This window comes from Hypanus sabinus, chromosome 10 (assembly GCF_030144855.1).
Source record: "Hypanus sabinus isolate sHypSab1 chromosome 10, sHypSab1.hap1, whole genome shotgun sequence".
Taxonomy (NCBI): Eukaryota; Metazoa; Chordata; class Chondrichthyes; order Myliobatiformes; family Dasyatidae; genus Hypanus; species Hypanus sabinus.
In genome coordinates, this window is record NC_082715.1 from 97,429,492 (window position 1) to 97,453,644 (window position 24,153).

Here is a 24,153-nt window from a genome sequence, read left to right on the forward strand (position 1 = left end):
TGTTGCTAACCGTTGCTTTGCCTTCATAGAGTCTGACTGACTTGCTGAGTTTAGCCGCTTTTATTTGCTCCGGATTACAACGTGAACTCTCATCTCTGCAGTAAAGTCGATCGCATTCCCTCAAAAAGCTATTGATACTATGAACAAACATCTCAATTTTTGGAGTTGTAGATTTCAGTTAGCATCGTGAACCAAAGTGAATAAAACAGGTCGAATTACTGTAGATAAAAGAAGTTGAGATATAAGCCACCGATTTGATGGTGGAAAATGTTTGAAGGACTGAATATTCTAGTCCACTTCCTTTAGCCGATCTGTCAGGTTGAGCTATGAAGTTCAATGTCCGTGGTGCAGGTATATACTGTAAACCAAATGTTCCATAGCAATTCGAAATCTGAACTGTCTTCACTATTTATTTTTCATTCACGTGTTCACAATGGTTTTTTGAATGATTCGCACTAAATTTTCAATTCGGAACTCGGACTTTCCGTGATGAAATTCACTGTTCTTGACAACAGGTGGCTCCGCCCCTCTCCATCTGAATGGGTCCCTACCCTTGGGATACTTAATTTATTAATACAGTGTTCGAAATCGTTCAGCTGACATATTAACTTTACTCGGTCTCTCCCAAAAGCTGTCTAACCTTCCGTGTATTTCCAGCCTTCTCTGCTTATATCTTCAGAGTAGAAAGCCCTCTCCGCGACTGTCACTACTGCAGAAGGGAGCTGTGCGCGGTGAGCTGCATGCGCGGAAATGTAGTCCATTTAAATACGTCCCTTTCTAAAAGGGGAGGGGGGGTGGGGAAACAAAGACTTCATTGCCCAGCATCCAGTGCGCGGCCGAGATGCTTAGGACCAGGAATAGCTGTGAATTAGGCGAAACCCTGCAATCCTTTGGAGGGTGGCGGAGGTGCGCGCTGTACGGAGATCGGAAAAGTGCATGTCTCTATTTACTGGCTTCCCACTCCATGTCATGCATTCGTAGGCAACAGCTGCATAGTTTAGACAGCGACTAGATTCCAGGCGTTAAACCTATTTTAGAGACGGATTTATTTATTTTCTTAATCGGCGGATTTTCTTTCTGGATTTGAGAAGATGGTTATTCGTGTGTTCGTCGCCTCCTCTTCTGCCTCTATCGCGGTGAGTAGGTAACTGGCAGCGGTATCGGCTGGTTTATGTTGTGGAAGGTTACCATCGTGTTTCTACTGCAGCTCTGCGTCCCTTCAGCAACCAGAGTAAACAACATCATACCTAGGGTTCGGACATCTGATTCAATGGAATTGACACTCAGACGTGTAAAAAAAACACTAATTTTCTTGCGTTCCACTGTCAGTAGTGTATCTTCATTTGACCTAATTCCAATTTAATGGTTTTCCGTTTTACTAATTCGGAACCTTGATGTTGTATGTAACAGATACAAGGGAATAGCGTTTTCATTCATACTCGGCAAAACTTTGTTAAGACATTGCCAGTTGTCTCGGATCGTTTACTAGATTTGCTCTGGATTGATTTCTAGGTTTCCACTGAAATGAGTTACTGGGTGATTATTTTTTAAGTATATGTACTCCTGCCCGCGCATTCTCTCCATGTTCTCTCGCCTCCCCGAATTTAACACTGTAACTGAAAGAGGCGGAGAGTGGACCTGTTTTTCTTCTAAATTATCTCCTTAAGGAAATGCGCGATGCGTGAACTGTATAGAGATTTTCTCTGCCATGCAAACTCTTCTTATTTGTTCTGGAGTAATTTGTCCAGAGTATTGGAATTGAAGTGTTTATTATGTATTTGTTTTTTTTAAAAGGGGGACGCGCTCTGTTTAATAGTCTTCAGCGGAACTGAGGACTGAGCCCCATCTCTACTAATGGCGTACTCCAATGTACATTGTTTCTGACTCATGGCAATAAACTTTATAACTTTATTCCAAAGGTGAAGGACTCCAGTCTTATCACACGGAATGAATTGTTCAATATATATTCCCACCATTATTTGTTCATTTTATTGTAGTATTTGATTTTATTAGAATGTGGCAAATGAAACTGATGTCTGGTTATTTTTCATTGTTTTAAGTTATTTCTTATTGAAGTGAGATATTTTGCTTGCCTGGTGCAGATAAGATTTATGTCAACAGCGTTCTCTTTCTAAACCATAATACTAGAATAGTTAAAACTTATAAAATATTAGCCACGTACTTCATTCAAATAACGTCGGTACTATTCTGTCACATTTGTGAATTGTTTAAAATGAAATTCACTAATTCTGAAAGTAGTATCTGGTGTTTTGGGGGAGTCTGCATTTTCGAGATAAATACTGAAGTGTTATCGCTCTGCTTCATTATATTTTTTAATTGCAACTTTTTTGTAGAGGGCCTGCCCAAGAATTTAAATCTGAGCACTTTTGGATGGGCATATGCAGACTATGTGCATTCCTGTATATCTTTAATGTACTTAATTGTATTTGAAATGAATCTGTACCCTTTTTGACTACTCCCTTCTTGCATTTTGACGTTTATAGTGTGACCACATTGAAAATATGCTTAAAATATTAAAAGGAAATTGGAATTATAAATATTTATAGAACTAAAGTGAGCTACTTAATCCATTATGTCCATTCCAAATCCCACAGGATTTTATGGCACTTCTATGCTCCCAATATTCTTTTAAAATCAATTGAGGGAATCTACCTCCATTGCCCTGTGAGGCACTCTTTTTAAGATGATCTATATCTGCAAGTCCCACAAATACTTCCAAACAATTAACTTTATATCTCATATAGTTACCCACTCTCCTTAGGGAATTGTGTCCTCTTCATTGACATTGGAAATTTATGACACTAAAAAGAGCATCTATGTCTATGCTGGACAAAAGGTATCAGGGATTGGATCTCGAATATTAATCCAAAATTTTCCCCTGTACAATCTGTAGTACTGTCATATTCCCCTGTAATATACAATACAGAGCCATATTTAGTCCTGGATGTGTGATTTTACTTAGTGTATTGAACATTTTCATTGTGACCTCCCTCCTCATATATTCTTTGTTTCAATTGTTAAGGGGAAGTGTGATCATCCAGGTATTTTGTAAATGTGTTGGGAATATTGGCCTCTACGATCCTTTTTGGCAATGAGTTTTGGATTCCCATTGCTCTTAAATCCACTCTCTCAATTCCCTTTTTTCATTTAATTAAGCTGATATCCCTTTCTGCTGAGGTAAACACATTCTCCCTAGCACTCCGTATGGATGTCCCATATGTACCAAAAATAAATCTCTCCTTAATTATCATTGTATCAAAGGGAGTATTCCCAGTTTAGCCACTTTCTCCTCTTAACCAAAGTTTTCCAGCCTTGGCAATATGTTTATGTGTTTCAGAAAGGATAGGGAGGAAGGCAAAAGAGGTGGGGCTTGGCACTGTTGATCAGGAGTAAGTCATGGAGGGATTGTCTACGGAGTCTCTGTGGGTGGAAGTTAAGAACAGGATGGGATCAATAACTCTACTGGGTGTTTTTTATAAACCACCCAATAGCAACAGGGGTGTCGAGGAGTGGATAGAGAGACAGATTCTGGAAAGGAGTAATAATAACAGGGTTGTCGTGGTGGGAGATTTTAATTTCCCAAATATCAATTAGCATGTCCTTCAGCAAGGAGTTTAGACAGGGTGAAATTTGTTAGGTGTGTTTGTCACAATATGTAGATAAGCCTACAAGAGGCTGTACTTGATCTGGTTTTGGGAAATGAACCTGGTCACGTGTCAGATCTGTCGGAGAGCATTTTGGAGATAGTGATCACAATTCTATCATAGCATAGCATTGGAGAGGGATAGAAACAGAAAAGTTAGGAAAGCGTTTAATTGGAGTAATGGGAAATATGAGGCTATCAGGCAGGAACTTGGAAGCATAAATTGGGAACAGATGTTCTCAGGGAAATGTGTGGAAGAAATGCAGCAAATGTTCAGGGGATATTTGTGTGGAGTTCTGCATAGGTATGTTCCAATGAGGCATGGAAAGGATTGTAGGATACAACAAGAACCGTGGTGTACAAAGGCTGTTGTAAATATAGTCAAGAAGAAAAGAGCTTATGAAAGGTTCAAAAAAAGATAGAGATCTAGAAGATTATAAGGCTAGTAGGAAGGAGCTTAAGAATGAAATTAGGAGAGCAAGAAGGGGCCATGAGAAGGCCTTGGTGGACAGGATTAAGGAAAACCACAAGGCATTCTAGAAGCAAGAGGATGACGTGAGAGAATAGGACCAATCAAGTGTGACAATGGAAAAGTATGTATGGAACCGGAGGAGATAGCAGATGTATCTAATGAATACTTTGCTTCAGTACTCACTACGGAAAAGGATCTTGGTGATTGTAGGGATGACTTGCATTGGACTGAAAAGCTTGAGCATGTAGATATTAAAAAAGAGCTTTTGAAACACATCAAGTTGGATAAGTCATCGGGACCAAACGAGATGTACCCCAGGCTACTGTGGGAGGCGAGGGAGGAGATTGCTGAGCCTTTGGTGATGATCTTTGCATCATCAGAGGGGATGGGAGAGGTTCCAGGGTATTGGAGAGTTGCGGATGTTGTTCCCTTGTTCAAGAAATGGAGTAGAGATAGCCCAGGAAATTATAGACCAGTGAGTCTTATTTCAGTGGTTGGTAAGATGATGGAGAATATCCTGAGAATCAGGTTTTATGAACATTTGGAGAGGTATAATATGATTAGGAATAGTCAGCATGGCCTTGTCAAAGGCAGGTCGAGCCTTATGAGTCTGACTGAATTTTTTTGTGGATGTGACAAAACACATTGATGAAGGTAGAGCCGTAGATGTGTTTTTATAAGGAATTAATCAAGGCATTTGACAAGGTACCCCAAGCAAGGCTTATTGAGAATGTAAGGAGGCATGAGATCCAAGGGGAAGTTGCTTTGTGGATTCAGAACTAGCTTGCTCACAGAAGGCAGAGTGGTTGTAGGGAGGTCATATTCTGCATGGAGGTTGGTGACCAGTGATGTGCCTCAGGGATCTGTTCTGGGACCCCTACTCTTTGTGATTTTTATAAATGACCTGGATGAGGAAGTGAAGGGATGGGTTAGTAAGTTTGCTGATGACACAAAGGTTGGAGGTGCTGTGGATAGTGTGGAGGGCTGTCGAGATGTCAGTGGGACATTGATAGGATGCAAAACTGGGCGGAGAAGTGGCAAATGGAGTTCAACCCAGATAAGTGTGAGGTGGTTCATTTTGGTAGGTCAAATATGATGACAGAATATAGTATTAATGGTAATTGTGGCAAATCAGAGGGATCTTGCGGTCTGAGTCCATAGGACACTCAAAGCTGCTGTGCAGGTTGACTGTGGTTAAGAAGGCATATGGTGCATTGGCCTTCATCAATGGTGGGATTGAGTTTAGGAGTTGAGAGGTAATGTTGAGGCTATATAGGACCCCGGTCAGACCCCACTTGGAGTACTGTGCTCAGTTCTGGTTGCCTCACTACAGGAAGGATGTGGAAGGCATAGAAAGGGTGCAGAGGAGATTTACAAGGATGTTGCCTGGATTGTAGAGCATGCCTAATGAGAATAGGTTGAGTGAACTCGGCCTTTTTTCCTTGGAGCGACGAAGGATGAGAGGTGACCTGATAGAAGCGTATAAGATGATGAGAGGCATTGATCATGTGGATAGTCAGAGGCTTTTTCCCAGGGCTGAAGTGGCAAGCATGAGAGGGTACAATTTAAAGGTGCTTGGAAGTAGGTTCAGAGGAGATGCCAGGGGTAAGTTTTTTTTCCACAGAGTGTGGTGAATGACTGGAATGAGCTGCTGGCAACAGTGATGGAGGTGGATATGATAGGGTCTTTTAAGAGACTCCTGGACAGGTATATGGAGCTCAGGATATAGAGGGCTATGGGTAACACTAGGTAATTTCTCAGGTAAGGACATGTTCAGCACAGCTTGTGTGCCGAAGGGCCTGTATTGTTCTGCAGGTTTTCTATGTTCTATGTTTCTATATCCTTGTAAATGGGATTTGGTCCATTATGTTGACCTTGGAAATTCATGTCATCTTAGTGGTGCTATCATGTGATTGCAAAATCAAGAACATTATCAGAAATTACAGGGGCATGTTCATTAGCTAGGTAGGTGTGCTGATGACTGGCAAATGATTTTCAACTCAGATGAATGCCAAGTGATACATTTTGGGATGTCAAACCAGGTAGGGCTTGTACAGTGGAAGGCTGGGCTTTGAGGAGTGTTGTGGAATAGCATGGCATGGTTCTCTGAATGTGGTATCATGAGCAGACAGAATGGTAAATAAAATGGTTGTCTCTTTGGCTTTCATCAGGCAGAGATTTGGATTGTTATGTTGCTGTTCTATGAGACATTGCTGAGACCTCACTTGAAATATTGTGCCATTTTAGTCACCCTGTTATAGGAAAGACATCATTAAATGAGAAGGAGTGCAGAGAAGATTATATAAGAATGCTGCCTGGATGACATGTCCTGAGCCATAGGGGGAGGTTGGGTTTCTTAGAGTAGGACTTCATCCCTTGGAATGTAGGAGATTAGGGTGTATCGAGTAGATGAACATGCATAGATTCTTCCCCAGGGAAGGTGAACTGAAAACTGGAGGACATGTGATAAGTGAGAGGTGAAAATTGAGAGACCTGAGGGGCAACTTCTTCAGGCGGAGGGTGATGCATATGTAGAGTGAGCTGCCAGGGGAGGTAGTTGAGGCAGGTACAATAACAACATTTAAAAGACATTTTGGATAAGTACATAGATAGGAAGGACTTTGAGGGATATGGACAAATGGGACTAGCACCATGGTCGACAGGGTGAGTTGGGCTGGAGGGCTTGTTTCCATGCTGTAGTATTCTGTTATGAGACCCAGCACTGTGTTCTAACTATAAAGTTCAAGTATGACCTACCTGTTGTCAGTAAAAAAGGCAATTACCTTGTATGCTGTGTTAGCCGCCTTACATCCTGTACTTGTTCTGAAACCTGCAGGAGCCTGTAGTCCTTCTCTGTATTTTCACTCAGACCTCAGCACAACAAGTATCTGGTGATGTTTGTTTGTTTTCAAGGTCACTCCAATATAACTTTTTTGTAGATAGTTGACATGTTTTTAACAGAGCATTCAAGCTTTTGTAGTAGGTTCAATGTATTTCAATGTGTCTCAGCAGGTGTAATTGAATACCTTGGATTTTAAAGCAGATAAGTGCATTTGGGACTGTGTTACTGCTATGAGGAGTTCAGGGGGAAGGCACTGCAAAAGTGATGCTTAGATATGAGCAGGTAAATAAAGGTTTCAGCCTCGGCGAGGGTGAGGCTAGCATAAAAGCAGTGTAGATTATTGAATCAGCATGCTGACATTTCACCACTGACAGACCTTTAGTCAAAAATATGTGCATTATATTTTCTGGCAGTTAAATATTTTATATTTGGATATTGATACCACAGGGTAAAAGCATCTAATAGGTCCTTAGTTTGACATTCACTGTAATTCCTGAGGCGGTCTCATTGTGGATGAATTATGATTAGTGTTGTTGCTGATTCAGAAAGATGCCATATCAAATATTGCTGGAGTTTAAATTTGTATGGAAAGGTAGATTCGTATCACGTTATTTGATACAAGGAAGAAGAATGGTCAATTACCCAGCAAGGTTATGCATTTGAAAGCAAAATTAGACATGGCATATATAATATGCAAAATTCTACAGCAGCAATATACCAAATACGTAATTCATCACTTCTGGGTAAGTGATGGATGTGACCTTCCTGTGGTTATTCCTTGACTGTATGCCAGAATATTTAAAACAGTCCTTTGAAACAGCATAAAACTGAAGGGAAATTGTTTCTTGCAGCACCATTCTTTTAAAATCAAATCTGACTTTTTTTTGCATGTTGATGTAACCTATAGAATGATCTGGAATCTAATTTAGTAAGTTACTCAGTGAAGACTACTACAGTAAACTGTTCTAAGCACTTCACAAAAATGGCGCAGAACAAAATCTGACATGAGCTACAGCAGGAGAAGCCACACAAATTATGACTTTTTAAAACAAAAAGTCAGCCTTAAAGGATTAGAGACTACTTTGGCTGCTGATACGCCGGTCAGTGGTGAAATGATTTCTGATGTTACTGAATGATACGTTGCTGGCACAATCCCTATTTCAAAAATAGGACATGGTTTCAAAACAAAAATCGGCTGTTAAGTACATCCCTGAAAATTGCTGGAGATACAATGACCAGACTAGGCAGCGTATGTGAAGAAAAAGCAATAACATTTCGCATTGATAGATGTGAGTGGTCAAATGACCATTTCTTGTTCTCTAACCATCGTTCTGTTCACCTTTTATTACAACTAGAGCTTCCATAGAGATTCAGAAGAGTGCTGGTCAAGTCTGTTATTATTAAGTCCATCAGTGTATAATTAGTAATTTGCCAGCAATATCTCAACCTCACGATGACGTGAAATACAAATTACAAATTCAACATGAAGGGAACAGCAGTGCCTCATGTTCCATCTGGGTAGCATCCAGCCTGATGAAATGAACATCGATTTCTGTAACCTCTGGTGATTTTCCCCTTCCCTGTTCCATCTTCTTCCATTTCCCACTCGGATTTTCCTCTTACCTCTTCTCATCTCACCTGCCTGTCATCTCCCACGAATGTCCTTCCTAATTCCCCTTCTCCCTTGGTGCACTCTCCTCTCAGATCCGATTCATACTTATTCAGCCCTTTACCTTTTCCATCTAGTACCTTGCAGCTTCTCTCTTCATTCCACTCCTTTCCCACCCCCCCAACTTTACCTATCACCATTATTTCACCTCCCCCAGCTACTTATTCTGCCTTCTTCCCCCTTCCTCTCCAGTCCTGATGAAAGGTCTCAGCCTGAAACACTGTTTATTCCCTTCCCTAGATGCTGCCTGATCTGCTGAGTTCCTCTAGCACAGTGGTCGCCAACCTGTCGATCGAGAGCGACTGGTCGATCTTTGAGACTTTCCCAGTAGATCCCAGAAAAAAAAAGAAAGAAAGAAAAAGAAATACACAAATACTGTTGAGAGATTGTTTCGTGGTTGTGGGGTTTTAGTTCCATTCTTTTTGCCCAGTGCGCATGCGTATAGCTCCCCTGCCACGCACTGGTCCTCAACCACTGGGCCGCAAGGAAACAATGAGTCAGCTGCACCTTTCCTCGTTCCTTGTCACGCCCACTGTTGAACTTGAATGTACGTGAGGTCATTACCTAAGCGTGTCAGAGATCACTGGTTGGCCTCGGGTAACCGGTCGCTTCGTGTGGCCAGCGAGAAATACCGTTGCTACCGGCCTGGAGTGCGGACAGATGGGCACTGCCTCTGAACCTGTTTAGCACACCGAATGTTCGTGGGGAACCCAGTGCTAAAATATTTGCAGACGGCCTAATTCGGGCTCAGGGTTCCGTAAGTAGCAGAGCAGCTACCTCGCTGCGATCTATTGAAACAAACTTTTGTCAGCCGATAGATCCTACAAGGGGGGGGGCGGGCACGTCCTGTCGCACTCCTCGGTTGGTCGGTCGCTCTCTCTGGACTGCGATTGCCACGGCCCCAGTATGGGAACAGAGCACCTGGCCAAGGTGGCGGGTGGTCGGTCGGTCGCTCCCTCCCTCCGGACTGCAACCAGCGTGGCCCTGGCACGGGAACAGACACACCAGACCACACAAGGCAGCGAGCGGGAGGCTGGAGTTCAGGCCCGGAGGCCCTCTAATGAGGCAATGAAGCCCTCAGTACCCTGAGTCCAAGCACCCTGCACTTAAATACCAACTCGCTGAGTTTTTTTCTGGCATTTAAAAACGTGAGCAAGCGGGACAGCAAGTAAGTGCTGAGAACCACGTAAACTAAATTGCGGAATAGAATGGGCATAAGGAAGCTGCTTCGAGTATCGCTGTATTCTGGTCGCATTTAACAGCTCCCCCCCATCCCCCATCGGCTGGTCCGCAAAAATATTGTCAATATTAAACTGGTCTGTGGTGCAAAAAAAGGATGGTGAGACCTGGTGCTCATACATTATTTGTTTTACTTCCGGTCTTTTCTGCCCCGGTATGCATGCGTGTAACTAATCGATTTGGAGTTGATCTTGCCTTTCACTAAGGCCGAGGTAGGGAATCTTGGGCTTCAAAAGGTTGGTGACCACTACTCTAGCATTTTGTGTATGTTGCTGTGGATTTCCAGCGTCTGCAGAATCTCGTCTTCATTAAGAGAAGTAACACTGCAATGTGCCACAAAGAGAAACGTGATAATGACAAAGAAATTCTGTTTTATTGATATTGGTTTAAAGGCTCTTGGCTCAGTGGGAAGAGTGGCCTGGTCTTCTTTGAAATTGTGACTTGGGAACTTTGATAGATAGTCACAGTGTACAAGAAAAATAAGTAAATGCTCATTTTGACAATTTGTCTGATGCTGATTCACACCTGTGAATGTTTCCAAAAGTGGGCGAGTCTAGGACCCGAGGGCATAGCCTCTGAACACAAGGACGCCCCTTGAACAGTGTTGAGAAGGAATTTCTTGAGTCAGAGTGTGGTGAATCTGTGGAACAAATTACTGTGGAGGTCAAGTAATTGGGTGCATTAACAGTGGAGGTTGAGGGGTTCTTGATTAGTAAGGGTATCAAAGATTACAAGGAGAAGGCAGGAGAATGGAGTTGCGAGGCATAACAAATTACCCTGACTGAATGAAGGGGCAGCCTCCATGGGCCGAAAAGCCTAATTCTGCTCCTATGTCTTGCGGCTTTATGGTGTCATGGTCCAATATTGAATTATGCACTCAGATTTCTAGAAAAAGGTTTTAGCTCACAACCTTGTGACCTGCAGCTAAGAATTCTATCAATGAACCCATTCCTTTTGTAATGGGAAGTGCTTGAATATGTAGGAACAGAGGAAATTTAGGCTTGATAAAGCTACTCTGACTTGTTACCTTGTTTTTATAAAATAAATGCCCTGACATTCTGTTACATAACTATGGTTAATTTTGGTGTTGTAAAATAGCATTATCCCCAGAGTGAAACATATTAACATTTATTTCGAGTCAAAGTGTCAGAGACAGATTCAGTGCAGAAGCAGACCCTTTCTGAATACCAATTGCCCATTGACATTAGTTCTATATTAATTTAATTTTACTCTTCCCACAGTCTCCTTTACTCAGGACAACATGTAGTAGTCAAGTAACCTATTAATCCAGATGTCGTTGTGATGTAGGAGAAAACTGGAGCACCTGATGAAACAGGTGTGGGCATGGGGACAATGTGCGACTTTCACATAGGCAGCAACCAAGGTTAGGTTTGAGAACTGACGGTGGCTCTACAATTATGTTACTGTGCTGTTTCAGCTCCTGATAGCACTTCTGCACTGTGTCACATATAATGTCATAATTTCCTGTTCATTGCTCGTTTAGGACTGGTGCATGGAGCTAGTATTCCTTTCCTCAGGCATTTTCTTCTCTTCTCCCATTACACTGCCTCCATGCTATTACCATGCTCCCCATGACACACATCTTCCTGATGATTTCTCCTGCTTGTGCCACTGTCTGAAGCAAGTGCACTAAATATCATATTTTCTCTACCTTTTTTAAAAAAAATCATCTTGCCTTTGCTCAATTTTACTAATCTGTATCTCTGTGGCAGCTGCTATTTTTTTTTTGGTAACTATTTCTGAAATGCTCTGGGATATTTACTTATTTCACGTCCTGAACTACAAAATAGCATCATCTTTTAATATGATATTTGCTAATGTTACAAAGATAGATAAATTAGCAAATTGCAAAGAGGGTATAAATAACTTGCCATAATCCATTCATACAGATTATGTGAATGGCCCAGAAGTTGCCAGATCAGATGCAGTATGGGGAAAATAGGAAATCATCAATTTTGAAAATAAGAATTGAAAGGCAAATTGCTACTTTAAGGGAATGGGGCTACGAAATGTTGCAGGACAAAGGGCTCTAGATATCCTGAGCAACACACAGAGGACACTGGAGGAACTCAGCAAGTCAGGCAGCATCTATGGAGGGGAAGGGTCTTGACTGAAAGTATCAACTGTTTATTCCCCTCCACAGATGCTGCCTAACTTGTTGAGTTCCTCCAGCATCTTGTGTGTGTTTGCTCAAGATTTCCACCTTCTGCAGAATTTGTGTTTATGACTTAGAAGTCTCAATGCTTAGAACACAGAGGATTGGTATCCAGTTACAGGAACTGACTGGGAAGGATGATGGAATGTAGCACTTGTTGCAAGGTGCATGGCTAATCAAGTAGGAAGGTTCAGGGGAGGCAGTACCTGTATTGCTGCATACAGTTTTGGTCTTCATATTTAAGGAAAAAAAGACTGGCATTGCTTGCAGTGCAGACAAAATTCACCTAGTTGACATGAAGGGACTGCTATTTAAAGAATTGTTGAGGTTCTGCTTTATTGGGTTGCATAGAATGAGAACTTTTTTTCTCACTTTTCTTGCTTAGTAGGGTTTTTTAATTCACAAAAATATTCAATCTTTAAGATAATTTTTTTTCTTTTGAGGCATTGTAAGTGTTAATACTTCGATATACTTGTGCTATTTTTGAATAATAAAAAGATTTGAAAAGAAAGAATGAGAATTAATCTTAGTGAAAGGTACTCATTTCTGAGAAGAATTCCTCAGGATGCTTGCAATAGGTGTATATTTCTGGAACTGGGAGGATTTCTTCAGAATAAGAAGTCAACTGTTTCAGACACAGGTGAGATGGAATTTTGATTGTGATCATTGTAATTTTCTGGAATACCCTAGAGGCAATAGGAGCAGAGCCATTGGATATATTTATAGCAGGGATTGATGGATATTTGAACTGCTAGGCAATTAAGAGGATTAGGGAAAAATGCAGGAAGTGGTTATGAGGCAGAGATTGGATCAGCCTTGACAGTGAATGGCAGAAAATAACCTCGGGGGAAGCAGTTGGCCTGCTCTTGCTCCTGTTATGTGCATTAGCAATATTGATTTTTTAAGAACCATTTTTTATCTTGACTTGCTTTTGTGCTTTTTTTCTGCAATGTGAGAAGGATAAGATACATTCTTAAAATTTTGGTGATAAATGTTCCTGAGATCTTGTTTCCATCACAACTAACAAGACAGTAAGCACAGTATTTCACTTTGTAAATGCACCCATTAGTGTATCTTTCTGTGCATTTACTAAAATCAAAATTGATTTTATTTATTTATTACTTTCCTTGACACAGCATGAACAGATCCACTTAAAACTCAACTGTGGACCTATTGAAATGTACACTTGTAAATTCAAATAAAAACCCAATGTGAAGTGGTGATATAAGCAAAGGAGAGCTCGGTTTCCAAGAAACACTTAAAAAATAAATAAACGAAGTTAATTGCATGAAAATTCCTGCACTCAGAGGATTTTCATGTAAGTGTTTTGGTTTAGAGGGTAGAACTATCAGAATACAAGAAAATAGGAGCAAGAGTGGCTCACCAGAGTCCTCAAGCTGTTCTGTCATTCAACATGATCATGATTGTTCTCAATGTCTCCTTTGTGCCAAATCCTCATGGGCTTCTGACCCTTGATCTTTCAAAGATATTACCTATCCCCACTTTAAATACCAGTCTCCAAAATTCTTGGGATGGGAATTAGAATATCAGCACTCTCTGTGTGAAGAAATTTCTGTATACTTTGGTTTTAAATGATATGTCCATTATCTTGAAATTATGTCCTCTAGCAGGGGATTCTTCCACTTGTGTTATCTCAGCCTTTGTCATTAAGTGTCCTTGGGGGTTTTATACATTTCAATATGATCACCCCTTCAATTTCTAAACAGCAAAGTATTCAGATCCAACCTGTTCAGCCTCTCTTAAGACAATAGTTTTCTCATCCCAGGAAATGCCCAGGACTATCTTTTGGACTATCTCCAGTGTTACTGGTAAGGGCTTGAGTAGTAGTCTTCAGATGTGGACTCGCCAGTACTCTGTACAATTGTAACAAATCTTCTCTATATGACAAAATGGCACTTACCCCAATAACTGATTGCTGCACCTACCTGCTGACCTTTTGTGATTTATGCAGAAGAACATCTGCCAATTAAACCTTTGAATTCTGGATTAGTAATCCAGAGTTCATATCCTACAAGGCAATCATAAAATTTACATTCAATTAATATTCTGCTTTTTAAAGAAAATATTCTTAATGTTGACAACCATGAAACTGAAGCCCAACTGGTTTCCTACATACCTGTGGGGGGGGGGGGGGGGTATGCCAATTTTACTCTGGACTAGAGGTAACAACAATTGGTTGAATCCGGTATTCAAGGTTGGGATGGGTAAAAAGAAATGCTGGTCTTGCAGTGATGCCCTTATCCTGAAAAGTGGCCATTTAAAAAAAACTTTAAGAAAGATCTTATTTATTGCTCTCCAGAGAACTCGTACAGGCCAGTTTGGTTCTGAGTTTCACACTGAATCTGTCTTGGACCAGCTGAGGAACCAATCATTATTTCTTGATGACGACTCATTGTCTACATTTGCTTTTGTGGGTGGTACTGAGCACATTGCTTTCAGAGGTTGAATTTAATTTTTGTGTCTCATTATTAACACTAAATATGAAGGGGATCTCTCTGCACAGTCTAGTTGCTTACATCATCTGCAATCCACAAATTATGTTTGACTCTTGCACCTTTTAATTACTGTTGCTATCTCAGAATCCAATCCATGTGATAGAGACTCAGCCATATATAGTAATAGGCCACTTAACCACTGAAATCTGCTCTACCACTTAATAAGATCATAGTGATTGGACTGTAACCTTAGCTTTATGTCCCCTTTCTTCCACAGTGACATTTTAACCCCTTATCAAGTATCAATCTATCTTTATTTCAAAAACATTCAAAGACTGCCATATTGATTGCAGCTCACTGGGTGAATACATGAGTTGGACCTCATAGTTTGCTCTCTGATTTCAGATTTCTTGGCCTCAGTCTTCAAAGTGGATCAAGTAAAGAGAAAAGGCTGCAAAGAAAGTGATTTTAATGATTTATTATGTTGTGGATAAATATATCTTTTTAATTCTGATCTGGCTAGAGTTCAGTCTTCTAATATGGAAAATATGATTCATTTGGCATCTGATTACTTCATTGTTTTTACAGTGCATACAGGTCAGCAATAAGCTTCAAAATATGGACTAATGGTGGAACATGAATTGAACAAATGACTTAACATTTTAGTTATTTGCATTTTTGTGTGTTTCTGCCGTTTGGCGAGATTGAGCCATGATCATTCAAAGTTCAACATAAATTTATTATCAAAGTACATTTATGTCACCATACACAACTTCACAACTTTGAGATTCATTTTCTTTTGGGCATTTACAATGAATACAAGAAACACTATATAATCTATGAAAGACGACCCCCCCCCCCCCCCAACAGGAAGGACAAACAATCGATGTGCAAAAGAGAACACACTGTGTGAATAAAAGAAGGGGAAAAATAATAAATACGTAAATAATCAATAAATATTGAGAACATGAGATGAAGAGTCCTTGAAAGTGAGTCCATAGGTTGTGGGAACGGTTCAGTAATGAGGTGAGTGAAGTTATTCCCCCGGTTAAGGAGCCTGATGATTGAGGGGTAGTAACTGTTCCTGAACCCATTGGTGTGGGTCCTGAGACTCCCGTACCTTCTTCCTGATGGCAGTAGTGAGCAGAGAGCATGACTTGGATGGTAGGGGTTCTCAATGGATGCTGCTTTCCTGCGACAGCGCTCCATATAAATGTGCTCAGTGGTGGGGAAGTTTAATTATCAGTATCCTGATGATTCTTGAGCATTTTTATTTGACTGCCTTTTTGCATAATGATGCATATAAGATACTTTCACTTGCAGAGGAACATGTATTTCATTAGCTCTTGAGCCATTGACTTTGCATTTTTAAGTAGAACTGTAGTTGCTATGAAATCCAATTAAAATTATGTTTGCAATAAAGCTAAGGGAAGGCAACTGTAAAAGTATGATCTATGCACTTTACTATTTATTGGAATGATAATATATTTATTGGAAGTACAGATCCACATTACGCGACCACAAACATAGGAGCAGAATTAGGCCACTCTGCCCATTGAGTTTGCTCCATATCTGATTTATTTTATTTCGCAATACAACATGGAGCAAGCCCCTCTGGTCCTTTGAGTTATGCCCATCCAGCAACCATCAACAAATCTGATTAACCCTAACCTAACCTCAGGACAATTTACAAAGACCAATTAACCAACCTGCTACGTCTTTGAACGGGGGAAGGAAACCAGAGAACCCAAGAAACCCCACACATCCCATGGGGAGGATGTACAGGGACTCCTTACAGAATGGTGCTGGACTTGAACTCTGATCTCTGTGCTGTAATAGTGTTGCGCTAACTGCTCTGCCACTGAGGCGCCCATTTTGCTCCGCCATTCCATTGTGGCTAGTTTACTATCCTTCTCAACCTCGTTCTCCTGCCTTTTCCCCGTAACCTTTGACATCCTGATGAACCAAGAACCTATCAACCTCTACTGTATATATACTCAATGTATTCTTGACCTCCACAACCATCCATGACAATGAATTCAGCAGATTTTCCACCTTCTGGCTAAAGAAATTCCTTCTCATCACTGTTCTAAATGAACTTCCATCTATTCTGAGGCTGTGCCCTTCTGGTCTGAGACTCACCCACTAAAGGAAACTTCTTCTCCAGATCCACTTCATCTAAACTTTTCAATATTCGATTGGTTTCAATAAAGTCTCTTCTCCTCCCCCCCCCCCCCCCCAGCATCCATTCTTCTAAACTCCAGTGAGTGCAGGCCCAGAGACATCAAATGCTCCTCATACATTAACCATTTTATTCCTGGACTCATTCTTGTGGATCTCCACTGGACCCTCTCAAGTGCCAGCACTTCTTTTCTTAGGAAAGGGGTCCAAAGCTGCTCACAAAACTCTTAAGTGTGGTCTGGAGTATTGTGTATATTGGGGAATTACCGTTAAACTATTTTGGTTGGGGATTGAGTTATTTTACTCTGATATTCAATTCAGTTCAAAGTTGAGACTCTTCCCCCCCCACCCAATAATGATACTTGTTTGTTTAAATAGGGTATTTCCAATCATTTGAAAAAGTTATATAAAACTTGAATTATTGAAGTCAAATATTATCATATGAAAATAGAGTATTACTCAGTCCTTTCCCTGCCTGGACATCAGTCCAGTTGTGTTACTGATGTGTGACTTGTCTGCAGGCAAATGTAAATTTGTCAGTTGACCAAGCACAGTATCTGCATTTTGAAATCTCATTTTTAAAGTTAAATGCATGATCTGCACTGTTAAAATTTATTGTTAACACAATTTATTGTTATTCTAAGTAGATCTACAGGGTTATTTCTTCAGCTGTTACCAGTTGAAATTCAATAAACTCGAGCCTTAATTGGGATGAAGTAATATTCAAAAAACATTTTTGAAGCATTAACTAGATATTGTTATGAGTCACACAGCTTCATGCATACAGCTTCCCTTCGGTGTCTCAATAACAAAGACCTTCATTTTCCCTGTTCCTAATGATAGTGGTCTCCAAATTTCTTTGGTAATGTGTCACTTCAGAGATTTGTTATTTCCCACCCACCAAACCAGTTCTCTCTTCCTCCTTTCCACATTAAATAAATAACATTTATTGTGCTGCTATTCTTCCATTGACTTTCATTAGGAGGGAATCTCAAAGGGTTCAAAGGTACATTTCATGTCAGAAATGTATACAATATACATCCTGAAATTCTTCTCCTTCGCAACCATCCAGGAAAACAGAGGAGCGTCCCCAAAGAATGAATGATAGTTAAATGTTAGAACCCCAAAGCCTATCCCAGCTCCTCCCCATGCGTAAGCAGTAGCAAAGCAACGATCCTCCCTCCCCCACCAGCAAAAAAAAAGCATAGGCACCCCTCACCGAGTACTCGAGTGTGCAGCAAAGCAACAGCAAAGACATAGACTTGCAGTGCCCCGAAGACTACTCGTTCGCCCAGTATTCGACATATCATAGGCTCGCTCTCTCTCGCTCCCTAATAAGGAAAAAAGAGGTGTACCCATTTCACAATGAGGGGGAGACATAAACAACTCGCTGATTTACTATGTTAAAAGTCTGTTGTATCACTTTTTCCGAGCTCTGTGCCCAAAGAACTCGGGTCTCTGGGCACACAGCCTGCAGCCAGCTTGCTGCTTTCGATCTTCCGTCTCCCATGACACACCAAGTTCCTGCAGAGCCACTGACCTTTGGTCCACCTGAGCCACGGGATCCTGGAACTGCGAAGGCGAGCTAATCTGCTAGGCCACATCCTTGGCATATTGAATAATGGCCAGTAGTGAGACCCTGAGAGCAGGTCCCATTCTCATAAAGAACAGAAGTCAGCGTGTAACTGCAGGTTAGTGTCTTCAAAAGAACCCTGAAAGTACAAAATAGAGATATTAAAGATGGAAATAGAGCTGTTTCTGAAGATGCAAGCAGATGAGTTGCAGTTAGGTGCCATTGTCTCTCCTAAGCTCGTCTTGATTGTGGTAGTAGTGCACGTTTGGTTATGGTGGTTAAACAGGGACTGCTGCTGTTTCACAGTTCTGATCATCACCCTGCATGCTGTCTGTGTGGAATTTGCACATTCAGGTTAAAGTTTATTCTTAATTGACAGCACATGTGTACAACCCAGCAGAACAATGTTCCTCCAGACCACCGTGCACCCACAAGATATATATCACACACAGCAAATAAACCAAATAGTTAATTTAAATAAGTTAATAAAATATAATTCAGAATGCATGTCATGCTCAGCACAGGTACACAATACGGTGGTAAACAGGTCGCTGTTTCAATGACCAAACCTTAATGGTGGCCCGTAATTCATTAGTCTTACAGCCTGATAGGAAAAGCTGTTATTCAGTTGGACAGTCCTAGTTCTGATGCTCCCTTCCTGACGATAGTGGGTCAAAGAGATTGCGGGATAGGCGGTAGGGACCCTCAGCCATACTTCAGCGCTATGTCTGTAATACTCCTGATACATGTTGCAAATGGGGGGAGGGAGACCTCCTCATCCCCTCAGTGGTTTTTACTATCTTCAGTCGGATCTTGTCGTCCAATGCTTTGCTGCTTTAGTACCACACAATGATGCAGCCAAACAGGACGCTCGATGGTGCTCCTGTAGAAAGTTTTTAGAATGGGGGTGGGGAGCCTTGTATGCCTCAATCTCCTCAGAAAATACATTCTCCCTATGATTGTGTGAATTTTCAGCAGGGGCTCTGGTTTTCTTCTTGAAATATGCTGTTAGATTAATTAATGACTGTAAATTATGCATAATTAGCTAAAATACTCAACAGGGAGCTGATGTGTTTGTGGGAGAGAAGGTCTATCGGGAATCAAGAGGGAGAATGGGAGATGGCATAGATTTATTGGTGTCTTGTGTCTATGTAGGAGTATTGAACCTTGACTGAAAGATTATAATTCAGTATCATAACACAACTACAATTTCAGATAGGCATCTTGGCAGTCATTATTTTTTTTTTATCCAGCATGAAAACCAATCAGAGTAACAAAATGGTAGTTACTTAAAGTTTGTAGAGTTTGGTTATGATGGGATTAGCTGTGGGACATTAATTCCAGGCTTTGGATTTTCAGAGTGATTCTCCTAACCCTTTCCAGGGCAGTGGAAGGCAGAATGAGGTTTATTATCACTGTATGACACAAGATTTGTTGTTTTGCAGCAGCAATCCAGTGCAAAGACATAAGATTAATATAAGTTGAAGGAATATTCAAAGCTATAACTAGAGGTGACAAATTGGAAAAGGTTAACTGAGGGCGCAAGTGTAAGCAATAAACGAATCTCTTGAGTGAGGTACAGTCATGAAAATTTGGGGACCTCTGTACTCCTATTGGACAGGGGAAAAGCTGCAGACTTTACCCTCCCTCCCCCCGCACCAAATTTTGACTTCCCTCTGAGGGACATTGATGAGTGTTCTAGCAGCCATTTCTACAACTTAACTCTTAAAGTGTAAGCTGCTGGAGAAACGTGGTGGGTCAGTCAGCATCTGCGGAGGGAAATGTACAATTTCTCTATTTCCTTTCATAGATGCTGCCAGTTCTGCCAGGTTCTTCCAGCAACTCATCCTTTGCTTCAGATTCCAGCATCTGCATTCTCTTGTGTGTATCCTACCACTTAATGGTTTCTGATGGCTCATAAGCCATGACTTTCTTAACACTCTTTGCCAGTTTCCCACTTGGAATGATGGCATTATCATCCAGCAAGCTTTAAAGATGCTTGGCTGTTTGAAATCAGCAGTTCTGGTGAAGAAACAGATACTTCTGAGATAAAGTTTTGAAAAGATCAAAGCATTAAAATCAGCACCAAGTTCATGTTCTACGAGTGCCAGCAATTTTTGTCCTCCTGAGTGCTTTGCAGAGGTATGAATAACTTACCCTTGGCATTTCAAAGCACTACTAATGCAGTCTCCACAAAGTTCTTCCAATCTGTAATTTAAATATCTTATTATTTGCATCATACAGAACTGTAAACTTTTTTGGTACACCTGTATACCAGCTCGTTAATGCACATATCTAATTGGCCTATCATGTTGCAGCAAGTCAATGCAGACATGGTCAGGAGGTTCATTTGTTCAGACCAAACATCAGATAGGAAAGAAATATGATCTAAGTGACTTTGACCATTGAGGTGGTTTGAGTATCTCAGAGACTGCTGATCTCCTGGATTTCCACTCACAACAGGAATTGAACAAAAAAGCAAAACAGATCCAGTGAATGGCAGTTCTGTGGGCAAACGTACCTTGTTAATGAGAGAGGTCAGAGGAGAATGGCAAGCTTGTTCTAGCTGACAGGATGTTGACAGTAACTCAGGTAACCATGTGTTACCACAGTGGTGTGCAGAATAGCATCTCTGAACGCACAGCATGTCAAGCCTTGAAATGGATGGGCTACAACAGCAGAAGTCCATGAACATACATCCATTTTATTATGTACAGGGGGTACCTCATAAAAAGACCTCTAATATATGTTTAGATACTCCTGTTGTCCTTCACTTTTCTTTTCAAAGGCCAGAAATATTTATTTTAATATTTTTAAAGTATTATTGGTGTAGTTTATTCTCCAGCAATGTTTCTGTTTGATCAGTGGTGTAGCTAAGCATCTGAATGCTGATGTGATATTGATGGCTGTGACATTGCAGCCTAGTTTGCCTGACATGCATTTTTAATAAATACTATTGCAAGCATTGGGTCATTTGCTGACTAATGGCTGCTCATCAATACGGAATCAAGTCATACCAAACATAATGGCTTAATTTCCCTTGTACTGATTAGCTTTTCAGCTGTGGAGTTAACCCAGCTGGAAGCTTTGTGCTCCTTTGGGAAATGCTCAATTGCTTTGCTTTCTTGTCAGGCATCATTTGTTTTTATTTTGAAGTAAACTTCTCAGATTCAAATTCAGTTTATTGTCATTTAGAAACCACAAATGCAATGCAGTTAAAAAATGAGACAACGTTCCTCCAGAATGATATCACAAAAGCACATGACAAAACAGACTATACCAGAAAATCCACATAGCGTTTGGCAATCCCCAGTCCAGAGTCTGGAGAGGCTGCTGCATATTAATATCGCACTACCGTCTTAGCGCGTCCCTGTAAAAGAGCTCCAATTCCACCAGACAAAACAAGACCAAAAACTAAGGCTACAAGACCTGCACAAAACCACATAGTTACAACATATAGTTACAACAGTGCAAACAAAAGCATAATTGATAAAAAAAAACAGACCATGGGCACAGTAAAAATAATCCAAAGATGTTAAAAGACTGTAAGTTCAAAAGAAACCACCGCACAGTTTCCACAAGTCCTCAGGGTCCCCGATAGACTCGTCTTGGCACGCAGGCGGCAGAAGGGAATACCCCCGCTATGGACTTCCACAGCGCCGCCCGACTCAGCCTTGCAGACACAGCACACACTGAAAGCGACCTGACCGCAGCGGACTCCGAGTCCATCAAACCTCCGAGCCTCCAACCATCCCCTCCGGCACAGCTTCTCTGAGCACCATCCTCTGCCGAGCGTATTAAGACGCCCCCGCCAACAGCCGTCGGCAATGCGACCCCGAGGACTGGGGGCCTGTTCTTCCCAACAGAGTGTCGGACCTCACAGCAGCAGCTGCAACAAAGAAGGTCTTCCTGGAGATTTCCAGATGTTCCTCCGTGCTCCCACGTCAGTTTTTCATCCGATTATGATTGCGCACGGCACCCCGTTTCACAAATAACAGATATCAACTCCGGAGTGGCTGCTGCAAGCTGCGTCGTGCTACCATCTTTGGTAGTTATTTTAAGCTTTTGCTGTTTTTAGATTTACAAGAGTAACAAAATCTCATTTTTCTTTCATAATCACATTCATCATAATCTGACTATACACTTGATTTACGAGGGATCATTAAAACCTGCAGCATATTTTGAGGGGATGGATATAGCACTAAAGAATAGCACACAAAATAAAGCATGATGCTGATGGAAATGTAACACTGAGTAATTTTCAATATCGTGGAGTAATAATGAAACAGAAGCTGGGTGAATTTCTGCATTTCTGCTTTTGGATTTCCATCGCAATTTTTGTGGAAAATTCATTTGCACAATTTACTAGGGCGTCTGGAGCTCTTCCAACAAAGCAATAGGGAACAGGACCTCCTGAAGAAATCTGCAGCTTGATTCCAGCATGACTACAAATCAAACCATTGTCTTGCACCAGTCAGCAGGGGCCACCACCATCCAGGACATACTCTCTTGCTGCTGCCATTGGGAAGGAGACACAGGAGCCTTGGGTCCCACACCACCAGGTTCAGTAAAAGTTATGATCCTGCAACCATCAGGCTCCTGAACCGCACGGATATCTTTGTTTACCTCAATACTGAGCTGACTTAACAATCTACAGACTCACTTTCAAGGACTCTACAAATCATGTTCTCAGTATTGTTTATTTATTTAGTTAGTTATTATTATTTGTTTCTTTTGTATTTACACAGTTTATCTTCTTTTGCGTATTAGTTATTTGTCGGTCTGTGTGCAGTCTTTCATTGATTCTATTGTACTTCTTTGGTCTACTGAGAATGTCTGTAAGAAAATGAATCTCTGGGTACTTCAGTATATGGTGACATATACTTTGATAATAAATATACTTATGAATTTTTTGATGGCCATGCCAGGTTTTTTTTAAATCTCTTTGCTGGAGTAAAGAGAACTTGTGTATGTAACTGCGGGTTTACATCACAATCTGATTTATCACTGATTTATGTCATGAAATCTGTTACGCTTCAGTAGCAATACAGTACAAAGACATTATTGTAAAGTTACAAAATAAATAATTTAAATGGACTGTTCAGAAAGCTGACAGCAGAGGGGAACACTGCTGAGAATGGGTCTTCAGGCTACATTGTGGACTGTTCAGTTTTTTTGCTTCATTTATAGCTAACGGGAGAAAAAAGAGAACTGCTTCACAAGGACCCTGTGATCAAGCTTGAAAAAAATTATACTACCATATGGAGTGATATCACGGGTCACGTGTCAGAACATGATTGGACAGAGTTTGGAGCATGGGCAGAAATGACAGAATGATCTAGAAGCATGGCAGCATAAAACGTGGTTGCTGGTAGCTGTTGTAAATAAAAGTTCTTGTTATGTTCTTCCAGAATATGTTTCTTTATGAGTCACCCACAGTATGTATAAAGAACACAACATGGTGTCAGAAGTTGGTATGAAAGAATAATACATTCGCTAAGCACAGGAGAAGCAAAGATAATCGAAAAAAAAAGAGCGTGAACTTTTTTAGTGTTTGCAAATGGAAGGGTTGCAACTGCCGAAAACACTTCAGCTGACTGGAAACGTTGCTGAAAACTGGAGAAGATTTAAACAGCGATTTGAAATTTATTTATCGGCAATCAGAGCAGAAAATAAATCGAAAAAAAAAACAAAAGCAGCGATTCTACTCCACATAATAAGGGAGGACGCAATTGAGGTATATAACCATTTTACTGTTGAAAATGGAGATTATTTGAATCTAAAAGTGATAATCGACAAGTTTGAAGCATTTTGTATACCGAAGTGCCATGTGACGTATGAATGGTACAAATTCTTTACATGCAAGCAGAAAGCCGGTCAA

General features: G+C 40.9%; 1 protein-coding gene across 2 annotated transcripts in view; it reads left to right on the plus strand.

The window, feature by feature from the left end:
- Nucleotides 1–878: 878 nt before the first annotated feature.
- The window catches only part of sh3bgrl2 (SH3 domain binding glutamate-rich protein like 2), an 89,007-nt gene continuing 65,732 nt past the window's right edge, over nt 879–24,153 (plus strand). For both annotated transcript variants that reach the window (XM_059982364.1, XM_059982366.1), the window contains exon 1: nt 879–1,136. In XM_059982364.1, coding sequence (XP_059838347.1) covers nt 1,092–1,136 — 45 coding nt within the window. In that variant the 5' untranslated portion in view covers nt 879–1,091. The remainder of the gene's footprint in view (nt 1,137–24,153) is intronic.